General features: G+C 36.7%; 1 protein-coding gene across 1 annotated transcript in view; it reads left to right on the forward strand.

The window, feature by feature from the left end:
- Positions 1-15,144, forward strand: part of TASP1 (taspase 1) — a 75,039-nt gene extending 59,895 nt beyond the window's left edge. The window contains 3 exon segments of the mRNA XM_057369015.1: positions 2,653-2,763; positions 6,396-6,469; positions 14,987-15,144. Of these exon segments, the coding sequence (XP_057224998.1) occupies positions 2,653-2,763; positions 6,396-6,469; positions 14,987-15,082 (281 nt within the window). The 3' untranslated portion in view covers positions 15,083-15,144.
- Positions 15,145-18,489: the final 3,345 nt, after the last annotated feature.

Genomic DNA, 18,489 nt, shown 5'->3' on the forward strand with positions numbered 1-18,489 from the left:
TTGTGTTCTATGAGTGCTGAAGTTAAGACTTTTACCACACTTTTATCATGTGCAGGGCTATTAAGTTCATCCTGTTCTGGAGTTTTCTAGTTACAGCAGGGTGGCAATGCACTTCAGCAAAGGCTGAACTAAAACAGTTTTCTAGCTTTTGAGTGTTTAGCATGGTCTTCAAAGCCTTTGGGTTTTGTGGACTGGTAATAAAGCTTCCATGGTGCATAATCATTGAAGGAAATAATAATTTATTCAGAAGACAATTGCACACATATTTAGGATACTGTAATGGATACCATGTTTAATATCAATAAGCAAATGCTATCTATGCAGACAGAAACTGGGRCACTCAGTTGTTCATGTACAGGTCAAGCATCTCTTTGGATGAAGTTGTAAGCTGAAGACTTTGKTTTTTTTGTGCTTGAAGCTTAAGTTTTGAATTATGTATTTWAATTCTCTTTCAAAATAACAAAACRCTTGTTTTGAGTGGTTGCTTTTTTCATTCTGCATTTCAGTGAASATGAATATTTTGTTCTTGCAAGGAAATCCATGTAAATAGGGGAGAATTTTGATGAAAATGTAGTATTACATGTTTTTCTGCAGATTCTGCATGGAAAGAAATACACTGCTAAGCCTCGTAAGATTTTGCAAGAACATATGCAAGTTACGCGGATTACTGAAAATTTGATCAGTCATAATGGCATAGTTGACAAAAATACTGGGAGAATGAAGGAATATGTAATTAGCTTATTTGCAGACTTTTCTTTCATCTATYGTTTTGAGAGTGTGGGAGAAACAAAACCCCTAAAAAAAGTGATTAAACTAAAGTAAGCATTTCTAGAACAGGACTTCAATGAYACCAGCTTTTTGAACTATAATCAATAGTTGCTGTCTGATATTATGTACATTCATAGAATCCTGGTGTTTTCCTGTGGCCTCAGAAATACTGTCTGGTGTGAATGCTCTTTGCTTGGCTGTGTTCTGCTAAAGTAAAACATTTTCAACCATTCTAATYAAAGAGTTAATGAGTCTTTTTGACTAGAACCTTGCAAGACTCTTTCACAGCACTTGAATGAAGAGGAGAAACTGCTTATTAAAAAGCAAACCAAAACCTTTTCTCTCTCTTTGCAATGACTTTTCACCACAACATGGCTTAGGGCCTAAATAGTTTGTGCAGTTTAGTGTAAGATTAGGTCTGCAGACCCAAGTTCACGTTAAGACATSGTCTTTGAAGTGCCTGGTTTAGACTTGGGTGGTAAAACTCTTCACAGCTTTCCAAGCCTTGTGTTTCTATTTCAACCAAACGTGTTTTGCTGTTATCTGTTACCTCATCATGGGCTGGATTCTTGGTTCACAGGGATTTGGTCGCAGTCAGTGGGTAATACAGGAGGTGTAACTGTAACTATTAAAAGTTTTTGTACAAAGCAAAGGCACTTTTGAGATAATATGTTTGCATTAGATCAAATAAGATACTATTGTTTATTAAGCATACTGCATTTATTATTTTCCTGCAATGTGGACTCCTGTTGCAGTGACTACCTTGTATCCCTTTCAAAAGTAGCTACTCTAATGTTTAGAGAAAACACAATAAAGCTTTTGCTTTTCTTTATGGCAAAGCTTGAAGTTGGATTTTATTGGRCTGTTTTGTTGTTATTTGCATTAAAGGAGTAATTTTAATCATAAAAATAGCTGTAAGCAAGTTAAAGGAGTCTGATGAATTGAACTGCTCTGAAGTTCTTGTGGCTGGCAAATTACACTGTCTGTACACTAATTTATTTAAAAGAAGGAATTGAAAAGAGTTACATGAAATGCCTGTTGCAATTGTATGTTCAATTTTAAATTACAGTGTAATGCAGATGTGTAACTAGGATGTCTATGGGCCTAAGTGCAAGAACTTGATTAATTTTGTGGCTCAAGACATTTTAAATTGTATATAAATTAYACCATTGTTTCCACATTTAAAACTACAGGAATCCTATTTCAAATTGCAAACCAGAGAAATAATACTTAGGATTGGTTCAGCTAACTTTAAAGCTTTTCCAGCTTCTGATATAAGACTTTTATATCATATGTCTTAAATTAACAACAAAAAAGCCACTATAAAATGTAGGATGTGCTTAGGCTTTTCTACTCATATTCATCAAACACCAATGCAGACAGTATGGCAGTTTGTGATGTTTCTGTACAAAGGGCTTTAAATTGGYAAGAATGAATAAACTGTAAAAATGACCTACATTTGCTTGACTTTTTAAATATGTGTTTATATTAATTATAGAACAGAAAGAACTAAATTTTTTTTCAACTTGACATTCCATTTTTGATTATTATATTTTCCATTCCATTTTTGATTATTATATTTTCCTTGATCCATGAACAAATAGGTTTGTACTCATGAATGTAATTTTCAGTATGTTTGTTTTATTCCATGTAGCTCTTCATTTTTTTGATTACTGGTGGATTAGTATATTAACACTTCAGAAAATGATTCTTTTGAAACACTAGTTAAAATAGAACTGATGCTTTCGTAAAAGCGCTGCTTGACCTGTCAGGCTTTTCAACCCTTAGTGACAAGATTAAAGGGGGAAGGCAGAAAGTCAAATAAAAAAGATGCCCAAGAAACAATTTCTATTGCAAATAATTCTCCCYAATGATTTTGCACAGGTTCACCTTTTCTAGCCAACGAAGATGGTGTACTTGGAGGTGTGATAGTTCTCCGCTCTTGCAGGTGTTCAGCAGAGCCTGAATCCTCACAGGAAAAGCCAACTTTACTAGGTAAGAAATTCAAACTTATTTTTACYTCAGCTGGGTCCTGACTCAAAATGAAGGGTGAAATAAAATCTCTGTGCATGTTTGAAAGCCAYAGAGAAAAAGGAATTGAAACTGAAATGATAAAATTCTAGAAAGTGAAATAGGGAACAAACAAGGCTAATGTTACTAAAACTCTGGAAAAGAGCGTTCTTTAACTCATTATGTGTAAGAATTGTCATACAGAGGGTTGTGTGGGATCCTTCTAAATCTATGAAATAGATGTATTAGTTGTTTATGGCAAGGCAGGATGTGTTCCTCATAGGAAAAAATTGCAGTTTTAGCTGGGGGTAATGCATGTAGTTGTTTACTGCTTTTCAGTGGCTTGTATGTGAAAAACACTTTCTAAGAAGTTCCTCATGTTTGCAAAGAAAATGTGTAAATTTGGAGGACGCACTTAAAATTTGTAAGGGAAGTTGTCTGTGGTTAGGAATTCTTGGTAATGCCCAGAAAAATCTGCTTTGATAACTCTCAGTTRCTGTTTGCATCTGCACCCAACAGGAGTTTCTGCTGCTCATATTGGGATCAGCAGGAACCTGGGCTTTATCTCCACCAGTGGTGGCTGTTTCCAGGWGGGCTGTACATCCCTTCAGTCCTGTTTCTGTCCTGGAAATCCTTATCTTGCTGCTTTACAGCAGAACAAGTGTACTATGAAAAACTGTCACGGGGTTTGTCTGGGAGAAACAGATGGAAAACTGAAGGCTGTAAACTGAGYAGAGCTGGGTGGAAGTGCAACCCTGAGTCAGTAAAGACTCTTTAAGGGAAGGAATTTGGGATTGGGTGCATATGAATTACTTCAGGATGACACTTGTGCCATCTCCTTTCCTGTGGTGCTCCTCAGATGTGGAGCTTATTTATTGGGTCACATCGACCTGTCTGATATAGATTGGGGTTACTTTACCAGAATTGAAGTGTTTTTCCTTTGTATAATACTTTGCTTTATGATTATTTATCCAATTGTGACATTATCTAGTGCAACAGCATCCTACAACATAAATCCTATGCTTWAAAAAAGAGTTATGTAACTGAAAATAAAGTCTAATTAAGAACAAACAAGATCAACTTAACCTTCAATTCCTGAGGTTTGAAAGTGAGAGAATTTGTTCTGTTCATTTAATATTTGTCATTCWTGTAAGAGAACAATGAAGGCTTGACATTTTTTCCTCAAAAATTAATTTATASAATCCCCATATATTGTACATCATAAGTAAAGACTATTTGTCCATTGATTTTTGGTTTTCTTTCCAYTGAAATAAGATTGAGATTAACTATAGCACAGTACTTTTTCTGTACCATGGAAATTTCCTGCCTTAATAGTGTATGCTGAGATAATATGTAATTAAATATATGTAGTATTTGTGTTGTTTGGACTGCAACTAAGTTGGTTAATACTGAAAAACTTGGTGTATAGAATAAGGAAATGTCATGTCTTTATTACAGGGATCTTTTTTTCTTTTTTTTTTTAAACGTTGAAACAAATGGCAAGAAAGTGACTTATTAATGGTTGAAAATATAATTATCTGGAGATGTTTTGCATGTATTTTAGAATTATCATTGTAGTTCCACTACTTGAAGTGGCTAAAAAARCCAAAGTACATGCTAGTACAAGCTACTTTTGGTGGACTATGGAGTTAACAAAGACAAAGATATAATATTTTGAGGATATTTGGCCTGAAYTGTTTCCCAGCTTCTCAAAATTGAAAATTGTGGTTAAATTTGTCTCAAAAACCAAAACCCTTTGACTGACAGTGGAACCTTTAGGGTGCCAGGGAGAGGCTGACCCCATTGCACACAGATTGATTGTGCTGGATATGTTTTGCTCTCTGGAAGATTTTGGCCCACCTTTTGTGGTATCAGACATGAATCTGTTATGGGGGACCAAAGCACACACCTTGATGAAGTTCATTTTTCTTTTATGATTGTATCTGCATATCTGTCAGAATCTTCAAGTCTTGTGGGATCATCTAACCTTTGATCTCCTGCTCTGGTTTAATTGCTATGCAAGGAGAAATGGTTCAAAGGATAAGTGTGCTCAGCAGGCTGTGACCTTGATCAGCCATATTAAAGGAATAGGAATGAGTAAGAGTTTTATACCCGTCTAATGGTGCCTTTTTCAGTATGTGGAAGTCACTCTCAAAAGAAATGTGGRAATACCTTTYCRTGGCATCTTGTGTATTTCATGTTAYGGCACCTCCCRTAATCCAGARGAAGATTTTGAGCTTCACTGCATTTTTTTAAACCTTTTGCAGAATTCTGTGAAATATCCTGAGTTCTGATCAGCTGTTCTATTTCTTTCCTCCCTTCCAAATCATAGACTTAAATGAACACAAKGAAAGATGAGAGAGAGCAGGAAAAAAACAGGGTGGCAATTTATAAAACTCCACTGACTTGAGAGCTGAACATATGAGTAAAGTGTTCTTTGTCTGAATTTTGTGTTACAGCTGAGTAGGAGTGTGTTTGTGTAAATAAAGATACYTGCATATGTATCAGGCAATTAAAGATCACCAGAACAGACTGTTAAACACTTGATAATCTGGGACACTTTCAGACTTCAGGACAGCACCTTACTGGATTAACAGGCATGAACAACACATGTGAGCAGTGATTGATTTTCTTAGTCATTATCAGTGCGAGCACAACAGTTGGTCTTTAATTGATACCTTAAATTAGCTGTGAGCTGATGTTATATACCTGGTGCTGGTAGTCCAGGTAAATCAGCCCTGAGAGTGCTTTGATAGGGCTTTCTTCTCCATCTTACTTTCCTCTCTTACCTTTGGTGCTCCTTTCACTCACCACAAAGAAAGGGGGTGACTGGATCAGCTGTTGTAATTCACCGTACTTTTGAATCCAGGACTTGCTGTAATTTTGCCACAAATCTTTCTTATTGTGCAGTGTTACTCTGATTCCATCAGGCATTTCTCCTGCTTTTTCTGCAGGATAATTTTGCTTTTACTAAGTGTCTTTCCTGCCTGCTCTATATCTTCATTTCCCATATTGCAGACTTGACTATTTCTGCATGTTGTCCTGTATCAGTTTGGGCAGCTAAGCCACAAATCCCCATTTACCTGTTGATAGTTCCATACTGATAGTTACCATTGATAGATACATATTTGTATATTTATGTTCAATGCTGTGAAAAAAACCTGCTTGTTCTGGTTATTCTGTCAATTCTTTAGAGTCCTTGTGGGCCATCTGCTTTCTGCTATTTTAGGGTGCTTTTGTCTGGGTTCAAGGCAGGCAAATACAAGTTCTGTCAGCTTTTACTTCATGGGTGAAACAGCCTCTGCTTTAGAAGTTGGTCCAATCTTTTAATATATCACTTGCAGTTGATATATTTCTCATCTTGGAGGCTCCATATCATTGAGGTAACACTGTCATTCTGGGTATTAATTCTTGAGTTTATACCTGCAAAGAGTCAGGAAAATCTTGTTTGAGAACTGTTTCTTTTGAGATTTAATTACTCTGGTAAGTAGTCTTTTTTTCTTTAGGTTTGTTTTTTATCCTTGCTATATTTGTTCCTCAAGATGCCAATCTTGTTAAATTACATCTTGTATTTTAAACCAAGGCATTTTTGTAACTTCCTGTGTTTTCCTTTTCAGTGGAATTTCTGTGGAGCCACACAACAGAGAGCATGTGTGTAGGATATATGTCTGCACAGGATGGCAAAGCTAAGGTAMGTCACAAGGAATAGGTTGTAATACAGTAGAATGAGTGCTGAAACTAAAGARAATTTGAATTAATGATAATGAAATATATAAAAATTTTCTGTCTRTAAGAGAACAGAAGAAGTAATGGGTGCATAAGCAGTTAAATGTGTTAATTGATTAGGCATTTATAATTTTTTGTTTTAATTGCAGCAGTTAACAGCCCTTGTTTCATGTCAGGGTAAGGTGCCACTAACACATCCATTCCCTCTGCTGACAGTAATTGTTTTGGAATAACTTTATCCAGCTTGRTTCAGTTATGCTGGCTCTTTAGGGTGGTAYSRTATTTTTTCTGTSRACATGTCTTCCTYCAGATAAAGTAATTGCACCATCAAGGAAGATAAAAAGCAAACTTCAATCAGGTTCCTCGAATAGCCTCTGTTATAAATAATTCTAATATTACCATTCATATTTTCAGTTTTTTTGGGGCCTTATAATTTGTTTTTAATGWGAGAAATATTATGTTAAAATTGAATTTAGCAATGAAAACTGGGAAATTCTTTCACACCATGATCAAGGAGTAGGGATTAACCAAGTGGATAAACCATCTATTCTTAGGAGAAGAGCTTGGAAGGGAGAAAAAGGAGAGAGTTATTGCAATGTAGAAGTTACAGCATTTAGGAGAGGTGTCTGAAGAACAGGGATGAACATGGGAGAAGCCTCAACCAGAGACAGAGTCATAATTTCTGTGGCCATTTATGCAAAGGGGATGTGAGCAAGGTAATAAAAGAATATCCAAAAGAAGAAAATCAGCATCAGAYACTTTACATAGCAAAACTGGTGTAATACACTGTTTCAAGGACTGGGAATGGATGAGTTCATCCTCAAGGCATAAAATGTGCAGGAGAAAAAAAGACAAGAATGCCCCAGAAAGACAAAGAAGATAAAAAGTAGCTGATGAAGGAAGTGCTGGTAGAGGTGTAAGTGAAGTATTTGCTTTCATAATTTAGCTGCAATTCTTTCCAGATAACTATTCATGGAAGAGTGTGTGATTTTACTTCTTTACTTAGTATTTATTTCAGATTTTGTTGAAAAAAGTCCAAACTGAAGTTAAAAGCCCAGACTGAACTGAGTGAAACTAAAGCAGGCTCRGCTGCAGATGTTCTTGTATTTGCTAGTTAGCTTTAAAATCATTGTCTTGTGTTTGCAGTGAAAGAAATAACTATGACAGTAAAGGATGTTAAATGTTTCCAGTGTGCACACCTGCCTCTGACTTACACTGTGAGGCTCAAAATGTTATTGTTTCTTGCTGGTAGTGTCTAATTAATAAATAAATGCTAAATATGAAATCTGTCTGGTAATGAGTATTAACATGACAGTGCCATGCCCAGAGTTGCTTTCCTGCTCACAGTTGCAACATTTGACATCTGGTGTGCATTGTTTTCATACTGCTGGCAAATTCTCCAGCTGGTAATCCTGATTGTGCTGACAGACACAGCTGCTCTTCTTGGTTCACTTTTAAATTATGTTTTTGACCTTCATTGAAGAGTTAATCTCCCTCCCTTTCTTCCTTCTTTGAGTCTGTGGCCACAAATGCTTTCCAGAGAAAAACCACRAACGCTTTTGCTGCTGACTTCTATTGATCAAAAAAGTCTTCTGTCATAAAAGCTGGAATTTTGTTCTGCTRCGACTAGGACTAAGTTAAAGATGGAAAACTGGGCTTGAAATAGAACACAATGTATTGCAAATGAAAAATAATCTCTCTTCTTTAATAGAGTCACTGTYTTGCAACAGTTAATTTTGAGTGCTTGCCATGAAAGAATAATGGGATAAGAGTTCATAAAAGTATAAAATATCACTTGTTTATGAGGACCATAGCAAAATGATTAGGCAGCAGCTTGTAAGGAAACATTTGCTTTCCTGTTTTCCTAGGGTGGTAAAGACATTCAGGTTTTATTTCTTTCATCGGCCTAGGATTCGAATTTTATTCTTAAACTGAGGGGTTGCCACAGTGGCTGATTTTGGACTGGTTCAATTTAATCAACAATTGAATGAACAYGAAACAAAACCAAGACTTAGTGAGAAGATTTTTAAGTGTCTACTGTTATGAACTAGACTAATATTAGAACCATATAAAGGGGTACATACTGAGGGAAAAAGGAGCCTGWTTTACAATCTTAGTGTGATTCTTTGGGCATAGGAGGTTAATGCAGTTCATTATAGAACCTAGCAAATGTTGCTTTTGAACCCCACATGGAAACTGTGGAGGTACAGGATGCCTTTCTCACAAGGCAAACACTTACCAGGTAGATTCAGCTGCAGACACTGGTGTGCTCAAGACATGCAGACACAGCCAGTTCACTGTCAGCAACTCCTTGAAAGAGCAGTGGGACAGGAAAGGGGATTTGGAGACTTGAAGTGGTTTGTACACCCTGACCTGCTGGTGCTGCTGGCTTTTAGCAGAGTGAGCTCTCCAAGTACTGATTAGGGAATACCCTTGCACCAGGGATTGTTTTGCTCCCAGTTTAGGGAAGGCTGGCTTCTGCAGCTGTCCACTCACYTCTGGATCAGACTGCCTGAATGTTAACTCACCAGCACCACATGGCTCAGCCTGCCAGAGCTGTGCATCAGTTTTGCCCTTGGGCTAATAGTGGTTTGATTTGAAGCATACTTGTAGAGTTCAGTTATCATTTCCCGTTTTCCTGAACTGATTGGGTTGTGTCTGAGGGCTTAAGCATTTTTGTTGTTACCACTGGGGAAATAGCTCTACTCTAAGGTGTTGCTTCCCATGCCATACTGGCCTGGGTAATGTGCAGTCCTTCAGGTATTAACAGTTCACATAGCATTTGGTAGAGCAATTTCAGTGTCAGTTTGCACAAAGGGCTTGCAGACCTTCTGCCATGTGATTTGGGATGGGGAGAAATAATTCCTTGAATTCACCCATAAGGTGATTTTGGATTTAAATGAGGAATGGGAAGGAAGGGGTGTTTTAGTGGGTGGGTAGGTTGCACGAGTTAATTTACTCTTCTTAGTTACATAGACTTCATATCTTCTTGTTCCTTGTCTGCTTGCCCARTTCAGGATGCTTCAAAGGAAAATAAATTCTTCAGTCTTAAATGACAGCGCAGCATATGCCTGCAATGTGAGTTCACATACCAATGGCATCTCTTCAAGGTTCTGGCTATGGGGTGGCAGCCTTTCTTTGATTTTATGTTGTGTATCTGTGCATAATCAGGCAGGAGCCTTTTTATCTCAGGCGGGGTCTGCAGASTATTTGTTTACTGAAGTCCTGCAGTATTCTGTATGCAGGAAGTGTAAGWAGCTGGATACTTACTTTTCCCTGGGTCTGACGAGTTTCTTGTGAGGGTGATTGAGAGTAGTTGGTGGTGGCTGAAGTTTCTGGTTGAAGATACTTGAAATAATTTGTCTGCTCACTGTATGTTTTAGTATTTATAAATCTGCTGTGTGATCTCTATAAATGTTACAAACTTTGTCAATTGCTGTAAACGTTGCAATACTTTTGAGATATCCTTTTAATTCAGCCTCATAAGTTTTAGTTTTTCTAACAGCTGCATGACTTAGACAGCAATTTTAAAAAGCCTAGTTGCAATACTGAATGTAATCCAATTCAGTTGCCAGTTTAAATCTCTTTTTGGCAGCTATTCAGTTCTCATAACATGAGCTGCTAAGCTTTATGTTATGGCAGGTTTTAATAATGCAAAGCTACATAAGCCATTCCTTCCATTCTCTAATGAACCAAATTTGTGTTGCTTTGCAAGACGTGGTGTTGCAGCAGTGGAGAGTGTTGCATATTGCTGTGTTTGAAAACATCCATCAGCAGCAACTGCTGTCCACACCAAATGTTGTGGTTGCAATGTGCAAACAGAAAACTTTTATCTTTGACAGTTAATTTCATTTTCCAGTGTGAGCAAACATGGTGGACAGGGAGACCATCTCCAATTCACTTTTCCTGTGGAGATGTAAGCTGTCATCATYAGATTTATCTGTCTTTACTGATGCTGTAAAATTTAACACAAGTCCTTCCCTCTATGTTTGAAGTGATACATGTGACAAACACTGGTGGTAGTCGTTGTTGGTTTTCTGAGGTTGAGCTTCTGTGTTTGACTTTGTGAGTGGAAGGTCTGTGAAAGCCCTTTGTCAGGAGAAGGGCRGTTTTCCAGTGCTTGTTGGGTGAAGAAACACATCTTGGAAGAATCCTAATTCTAATTTGAAAATTAGTGGAAAAATTTACTGAGCCTGTTTAGTGAGCAGAAATAYGAAGTCAAATAATTCAGTCATTCATTTCAGACTACAGAGACAGTCTTTTAACTTCATGAGACAGGAAAAGCATATGTCACTGTTCTACTTATTTTCTTTAATCTTCACTCTTGTTTGGAGACTAGGGAATCAGTCAGAAATTTTCATTTGAAAAGGACTCTGTGCATACAGTGGAGCATCCAGTTCTCTCATWAAAATAAGGTTTTTCTATTTGTTGGAAATAAGCTTCAGTGCTAAGATGCCAGTTAAAATGTTTGGCTCACAGACCGTCACGGAAATTAATGGGCTCTGAGATGAGAAGATAAGTTCACTTTTTGGGTTGGGTTCCTGCATAAAGCCAGGAATTCTGTAACTCTCCTCTTATTTGGCTGACATATTTTGGAATGGAGCAGGCGAGGTGGGGTTGTGTGTCCAGGTATGCAAATATACATGAAATAACCTGACTTAGCACCTGCAATTCACAGTGATACAAATTACATTTGAAGATACATGGCAGGGTTTTGGAATACCTTACTAAATCCTGGGATGCTAAGCTGGTTAGATGACTGATTGATATGTGGCTTTAGGCTGTCTTGATACATGTGTGAGTGATTTGGTTAGATACATAAATAGTTTATAGGAATATACTTAACACACAGAAYTAATTSAAGCTTGGAAAACTGTTAACSTCCTCAGTAACCTGTGTGTAGAATSTGTATTTTCAGTGCAGTGAGAGCCAGAAGCATCCCATCAGTATGTCTGACTTTCTGTTGTTTGCCAACATGGGCAATATTCTGGAGCCTCTCTTTCTTTTTATTTTTTTCCCCCATTTTTTTCTTTATTAAGGTTTCACCAAACAAGTTGCATGWGGCATTTTCTGATAGCAGCAGTTGCCAGTATTTTGTGGGGCACCTTCTCCTGCCATACTACAGGTGTACATACAAACTGTGTTGGCAAAGAGATTACCAGGGGACAGAGCAGCAGAGTTATGCCAAAATGGGCCATTGCTGCTTAGAAAATAAATTCAAAATGTGTGGTCAGATGGTTCTGATGTGGAAGGGTTATACCCAGCTAGAAAGCGTCACATTTCTAAAGAATATGTGGGTTTGGTGGTACTCTTTTTTTAAAGGAGCAAAGTTGTAGAAAGCAATTTCCTTAAGGATATGGTGTCCTTGGTCTTTCATTATATTTCATCTCTGTAGTGTAATGAATGGAAAAAGTTTGTTTTATAAATTATTCTGTCTAAAGCACATCCTGAGTGTGTAATAAGAGTGCTAAACACATGAAATACTCCCTAGATTTGCTTAAGAACTGAATGTGCTGCCATGTGGTAGTTGTACTCTGTCCTCTTGGCAGCATTTGATTGACTTCAGCTTTCTCATGCAGCACTGGCTGAATTTTGGCTTAAATGTTATATGTTCATTTTACATTGTATTTATGCTTTTAATGAAAACAAAACGCCCAAATTTGTTTTGACAAACTGATACTTTTATGTGAATAAAAGGAGGAGAATAGATTTTCTTTGAAAGAGGTTTTTCATATTCCTTGGTCTCAAGATTGTTTCTGAATCCTGGTCTATGAGACATAAAATAATGTCAATCAAAAAGATGAAACCATATATAGTTCCTGTCAATACCTCATGTCCTACCGGACCCTCACCAACCCCGCTTTTCTCTTGGAAAGCAAAGCAAATCAGAATATTCTTAGGACAGTAAAACGTCTCTGTATGAGGCTGAAAATATGGATTACCCCATCATTCTTAATCTACCATTCTTTGACGTACGCTTTGCTCAAACAGAGGCTTTCATGAAGCTGAGGGGAGGATTAATTCAGGAAAATTATTTATTTTCCTTTCTTTTTTTTGTAGTCCTAGGCACAATTTCTTCCAGGTGTGGGTTCATTCAGCTTGTAAAGCTGACAGACTAATCAAGTTCTATTAAAGCCTTTCCAGTGTCATTCTTTTTTGTTTGCTTTTTCATTTTTATGTTTTGAAAATCTAAACCTAATTGACTATACAATCTGGACTTAGTGTAAAATATTTTGGGATATAAAAATGTAACAAACTGTACAAATAAGTTCTGTGGTTCATTAAAAAAAATACTAASTGTTCTTTGATGTTTTGTTTTATTTACTGAGGTTTGTTCTTACGTTTAAGAACAAGGGAGATATAATTGTAAAAATTCACTGGGGAGTTTTCTGAAGTTGTYCTGACTTGGCAATGTTATCCTTCCAGATTATTTATTAAGTAACATTTCAAACACTATCATCTTAGATCTGTCTCATTTTTATTCTACGTAAGACAGCCATTGGTCAAAGTAGTAAAAAATAGTCAGTGTAAACCAGATCTGTATTTACTCCACCATATAAAGTATGCAAAGAAACAGAATGCAAGTAAAGGCTTTTAGAAATGTTTTGTTATATGTGTTTTGGATGTTTCTGTAAATGGAAGTCTTGAGATGATGATGTGTAACGGTTTGGGGTCTTGTATATGGGAAATGTGTTTTTCCTTCTATAGGAAATGAGGTTTTCTATAGAAAATGTGTTTTGGGCAGCTATTTAAGCAGAGCTAMTTGCTAAGGTAGTAACAGATCGTGGCTATCTGCTTATCCCTTATTGTGCATTTTCCTTTCCTTGCTCAAAAACTGATTAGGGTTACTTTACTGCTTTGCTCTGATTGCAGTATCTTGCTGAACAACCAGTGGCATTCTTCCTCTGAGGAAACTTGCTGCCCATCAAACAGTGCTGTTTTTAKAGTGTCATCCTACTCCACTTTTCATTTAGAAATTTTCACAGACCTGGAAAAATAACATGGATCTGTTTGTCATAGAATCAAAAATACCCTTCTTCCACTTGATTGTCTGCCTTTTTTTTTAATTTATGAAATGACATTTACAGAAAATTTGTCAGTTACATYTTGGGGGAAACTGTAACAGATGTGAAGAGAGTATTTTCTTCTTGGAGTGGTAAATCACAGTTGTAAATGAAATTGCTCTGAAAGTAGGAAGATGTTCATATATCAAGCAGGAAAGCCAGAGATCAAAGTTTTAGCAGTAAAATGAAAACWCTGAAATGTTTTTAATTAAATCTTATTCTGTAATTTAACTGAAAACAAGACCACCTAAGTGCAGGCACCAGGATACCCTTATCACAAAAGGAATTAAAAGGGGCTGCCCAACACACAAAATSTCTACTCAATGCAATGAACTGAATTTAGTCTCAAATCACCTTCGCTCAACTGATTAAGTCATTCTTACTAAACTTATATATTTGTGTTTTTTTTCACAACCCATTGCCTCTTTGCAAGTTACACATTTTGCAACAATTAAATCTTTTATGTGGGGTAATGTATGTACAAAYAAATATATGGTGGGGCTGCACTTGAAGCTGTAGTTTCTAAATGCTAGCAACTTTATGTTGTGAGCTTTCTACCATAGTAGGAATAATTTCTGGCTCCTRATTTAATATAACATGAGCAGTTTTCACAAAGTTAAGACATGTGCAAAGGGGCTAAAAGTCATTACTTTTAACACTAAGTCAGAGTATCTTTTCATAAGCAGATGCTTTTGCCCATCAGTAATAAAACATACCYCAGTATATAAAGGATCATTAACAGATTTTTAGGGTGACTGAGGTACAATTCAGTTATAAACTGAAGCTTTGTGTACACAGACACACACCCCCTCACTTTCTGGCTAAAATAGTCCAGTGCCTTCTCAAAGGCTTTTAAAACTTTCTGTGGAAAAGATGCATATTGGCAGAAATGCAATTATTCTTTGGGTTGATTTGTTTGATAGTTGGCAATGGGAAGTCTTTGGACTATTTTAGGTGGATGAATAGGTATTTTATGCAGAGAAATTACTTCTTTGCATCCTGATCATTGCAGTTGCCTTACGTTCTGAAGTGTTAGTTTATCTCTGTCCAATAGCTCATKGTGTCTAAAGTTCCTGTAAGGTATATTTCTGTATGCAGTACCAAATGCTTCTGAATCCCCTAAGAATAGGCCTATAAACCATGAAATGCCAGAATTATTTTCTTTTGTYTTCACTCTGCATATTCCTTTCTACTTTAAGTGCACTGAGTCATCCAGTTTACCTTTTCTATGCATCTGTCATGGTCTCTTCAAGTGTTAAACATAAATACAAATAAAACAGAAAAAGAATCCCAGTTGCTTTTCAAGTTGCTTTGTAGTTTGTCCTCACACTTCAGTAAGGGAGTAGCTTAATTGTTCAACACTTACAGGCTTACTTTGTCCTGAATAATCTTCTCAGTCCATTGCCTCTTTTCCACAGACTCACATTTCAAGACTTCCTCCTGGAGCTGTGGCAGGACAGTCCGTGGCAATAGAAGGWGGAGTTTGCAGGCTGGAGAGTCCAGAAAGCAGCTGATTCTTCACTTCATTGCAAAGAATGTGAATGACTTTTTGTACAAAAAGGGTTTTTTTGTGTTTTAACAGATGTTGGAAATTCTGCTTTTGTTTTATACTCYGTATTGCAACCATGTGCACCATAACTTGAGACAAGTGCTGCTGTAGTTTATGTTCTCACTCTGTGAATGGGGGTTGTGTGCATGTTCATTTTGTCCCCGAATAAAATAGGAACTCTCCCCAGTTGTGCAGAGATCATGTATGATTAATGATGCATTTTCATTTTTTTGTGTTGAAAAATAACCGAAAGCTAAAAGTAATTTAAAGATATGGTCACAATTGTCATTCATATTCTAAATTTAAAAGTAACAGGCCTTTGAAGTGGCTTTATAATTATGCAAAAAAATTATTATGGTTTCTAAGTTTCTCAGTGGTTTAAGGAAATCCAGAGGTGGTTTAAACATGAGTTSTTTTTTTCCTCTCCAATAAGGAGGATTTCTTTTTGTTCAAAAAATGGTTTCAGTGAAACAAGCTAGAGCAAAATTAAGGCTCAAATTGTTTTTAAGTAGTCTTATAGGTCATATCGCTGTTCCCAAACTGAAATGTTAATAGCTCCAAGCTGTATGTATTGCAAAAAGCTATATGAAGATAATGTATCGTAACGCAGTCTTTATGTATAATGGAATATTACAGTGTAAATAAGAAAACAAAGTTTATGGAAAGATTTGATATTATTCTTCACTTCTGCTTTAAATCTATTTTTAAGAGAGGTACAGAAATGAACATATTACTGGATGAGAAGTGCAATGTGTATTAAGTGGCTGCTGGGGGTCTGATACTGAGCTTTCGTATTGGTACAGCAGCTTCCTCWAGGCCAGCCACAGCATGGGTATTTATATAACTGTGTGTAATATGTATGTACTGTGCATAAATTTACTGTAACTCTTTTGATACCTTCAACAAAACTGCAGTGTAAAACAATGTAATCCTTGTCTGCCTCGTGAAGCATTGGCAGCTGAGCTGTCCTTTGACACCAGTTTGGATATGTGAGCCAGGTTGCCCAAGTCCTAAAAGTGAGTTCTGATGTACAAACTTCCACTCAGTCCTTTTTCCTTCACAGCACTGGCAGCAATAGAAGACTTTTCTGATTAATTCATTGTCCTGATAAGTATGCCAAAGAGAAACTAAAATAGTTCATCTTTTTCCCTGGTGGATATTTGATAATTCTGTTTTCAGAAATAGTGGATGAATAGATATTCAGACTGTATTCGCTTAATCRGGCATTGTACTTGCCTGTTTTGTAATGTTGTGCCTGCCTATAACAGACATACTTGACTGATGAAATGGTTATATTGATTGTAGTACCAATCTTTCATGGAGAAGAATAAAATTTTTTTAATAGCCTGAGTTCATTTTCACTATTCTGTTACAGCATACATTGAGATCCTGTCATCTGTGTGTGGGTTTTTTAATTGTGACACCAGTGTAGCYCTACAGTTGAAAATATTTCAATACAGTTGTGTAAATAATATAAAACAGTGGCTTTCCAGGCTGCACAACATAACGTGGAATGTGCCTGTCTTGGAACAGTTTGTGGTGAAATGGATGCTCAGTGATACACTYATGGTCTGAGGAGATGAAGGACGGTCCTGCAGCACTCCAGAAATGMTGGAGCAGAAGCTGTGCTGTCACAGCCCTTAGAACTGCTCTGACATGGTTAATGATTAAATGATTGTGTGAACGCTTTCCTGTGTGGTGAGTGAAAAATTGAAGATGATGTGTATGGGTTTGTACATACACACATTTGAAAAYGGTCTTGTTATCAGAAAAGCTAAGAGAACAGTGTTAGCCTGCTTTTACTCTAAAAGTGCTTTTCTGTATCGACATCATGGAAATTTTGGCATAAATTCACTATTCCATGCAATAAGCTTGGCACAATGCCTCATAAAATGGAAATTGATAAATTGATTCTTCCCCTTACTTACTTAATTGTTTCTTCCCCTTACTTRCTTACTTTGTGGAGATTTGGATGTCAGCATAGGATTTTTGTGGTTTATTTTTACTTTGGTGTCTATACAATACCCCAGTCAATTTTTTTAATTGGTTTTTGTCCAGACCTGACTTTCTTCCTAAGGTATGTATGAGAAGAAAACTAAAGATACAAATTTTGCTATCACTAATTGTGAAGACTGACAGGAGCAGAATTTCCTATCAAAACTCCCACTTCAATCAATGAAAGCTCTTATACTACTTTAATTACGGGTCTAATTGTGCTACTAGTTCTACTTTGAGCTTAAAAGAGGCTTATGAATTATAAATGGTGAGGACTGACACTGCAATGACGTGGTCTGGAAACCYTTGTGTGATGAGTAACCATTGCCGCTGGCGTAAGCAGGTACAGCCCAAAAGGAAATGAGGAAATGACACATTTGACAGCAATAGCTGCTGAAATTATAAAGGAAGGATGAGCAGGTGAAATACATAGACACACAATTTGAATACTGTTGATTTTATACTCAAACACACAATTACATGTCCTAGAGGATTTTGTAGCAGACAGCTTGGTGCCAGAGTAGTCCTAATCAGTCTTCAGCCATAATAAATTTYGTTGCTTAAAGCTTGTAATAGCCTACACCTAACCTGACATAACCCATGTTTTGTCCTCCTTTGCTCCTGTGCCTTAACAGCAYGGCTCTGCARTGAGTTATTTCAAAGGGCTCCAGTTGAGCAAGTCATGGAGGAGAGRCTTGTTACACTAAAATAACTTTAGAGGTGATTTGAATTCCAGTTGTGGGGTGTTTTTTGTTTGTTTTGTTTGGGGTTTTTTAAATAAAAACTCTTTACAGTTTTTGTATTCTGTAAATATGAAGACTATGCTTCTCTGCTTGTGAACTAACCTSTAGAAATGCTGTGACATGAGAGATTTGACTGAGGTGGAGGAGGAAGGGTCCTGTTTTAGGGGAACTGCAGCCATTCACCTGTAAAGGACAGTATGAAAGATGCCGTGAAAAGTAGGAAACCTAAAAGAAAACAAAGCTGGTGATAAATCAAGRGTTACTACCAAGGTTGGGGTAACTGCTATTGTTACTTAAAATGTGAATTAAAAGCAGAGTTTAAAGAAAGAAGCCAAAAGAATTGGTGGTTATGACATTACAGGTAGAATATTTCCCAGTGGCACGTGGTCATGGTGCAACTGTATGGTCTTTGTAACTCAGTTTTGAGCAGAATGATGCAGGGTTAGATGGGAAGATCTAAAGTGTATATTTACATGCTTGTAAAAAATGGTAACTTGCAATTTGACTATGATTTTTCTTCCAGTTATATGAGTCATTTACTTTTGAGTCAGTGAGATATAGATTCTGTAAGTGGTAGCAGGAATTATCTGTTAAAAGACACTGAATTGTGTGGGTAGTTTTTATAGTGTTAGGC

The sequence above is a fragment of the Malurus melanocephalus genome, unplaced genomic scaffold, assembly GCF_030028575.1.
Source record: "Malurus melanocephalus ecotype Western Australia unplaced genomic scaffold, MMel_1.1 scaffold_101, whole genome shotgun sequence".
In the NCBI taxonomy this organism is placed as follows: domain Eukaryota; kingdom Metazoa; phylum Chordata; class Aves; order Passeriformes; family Maluridae; genus Malurus; species Malurus melanocephalus.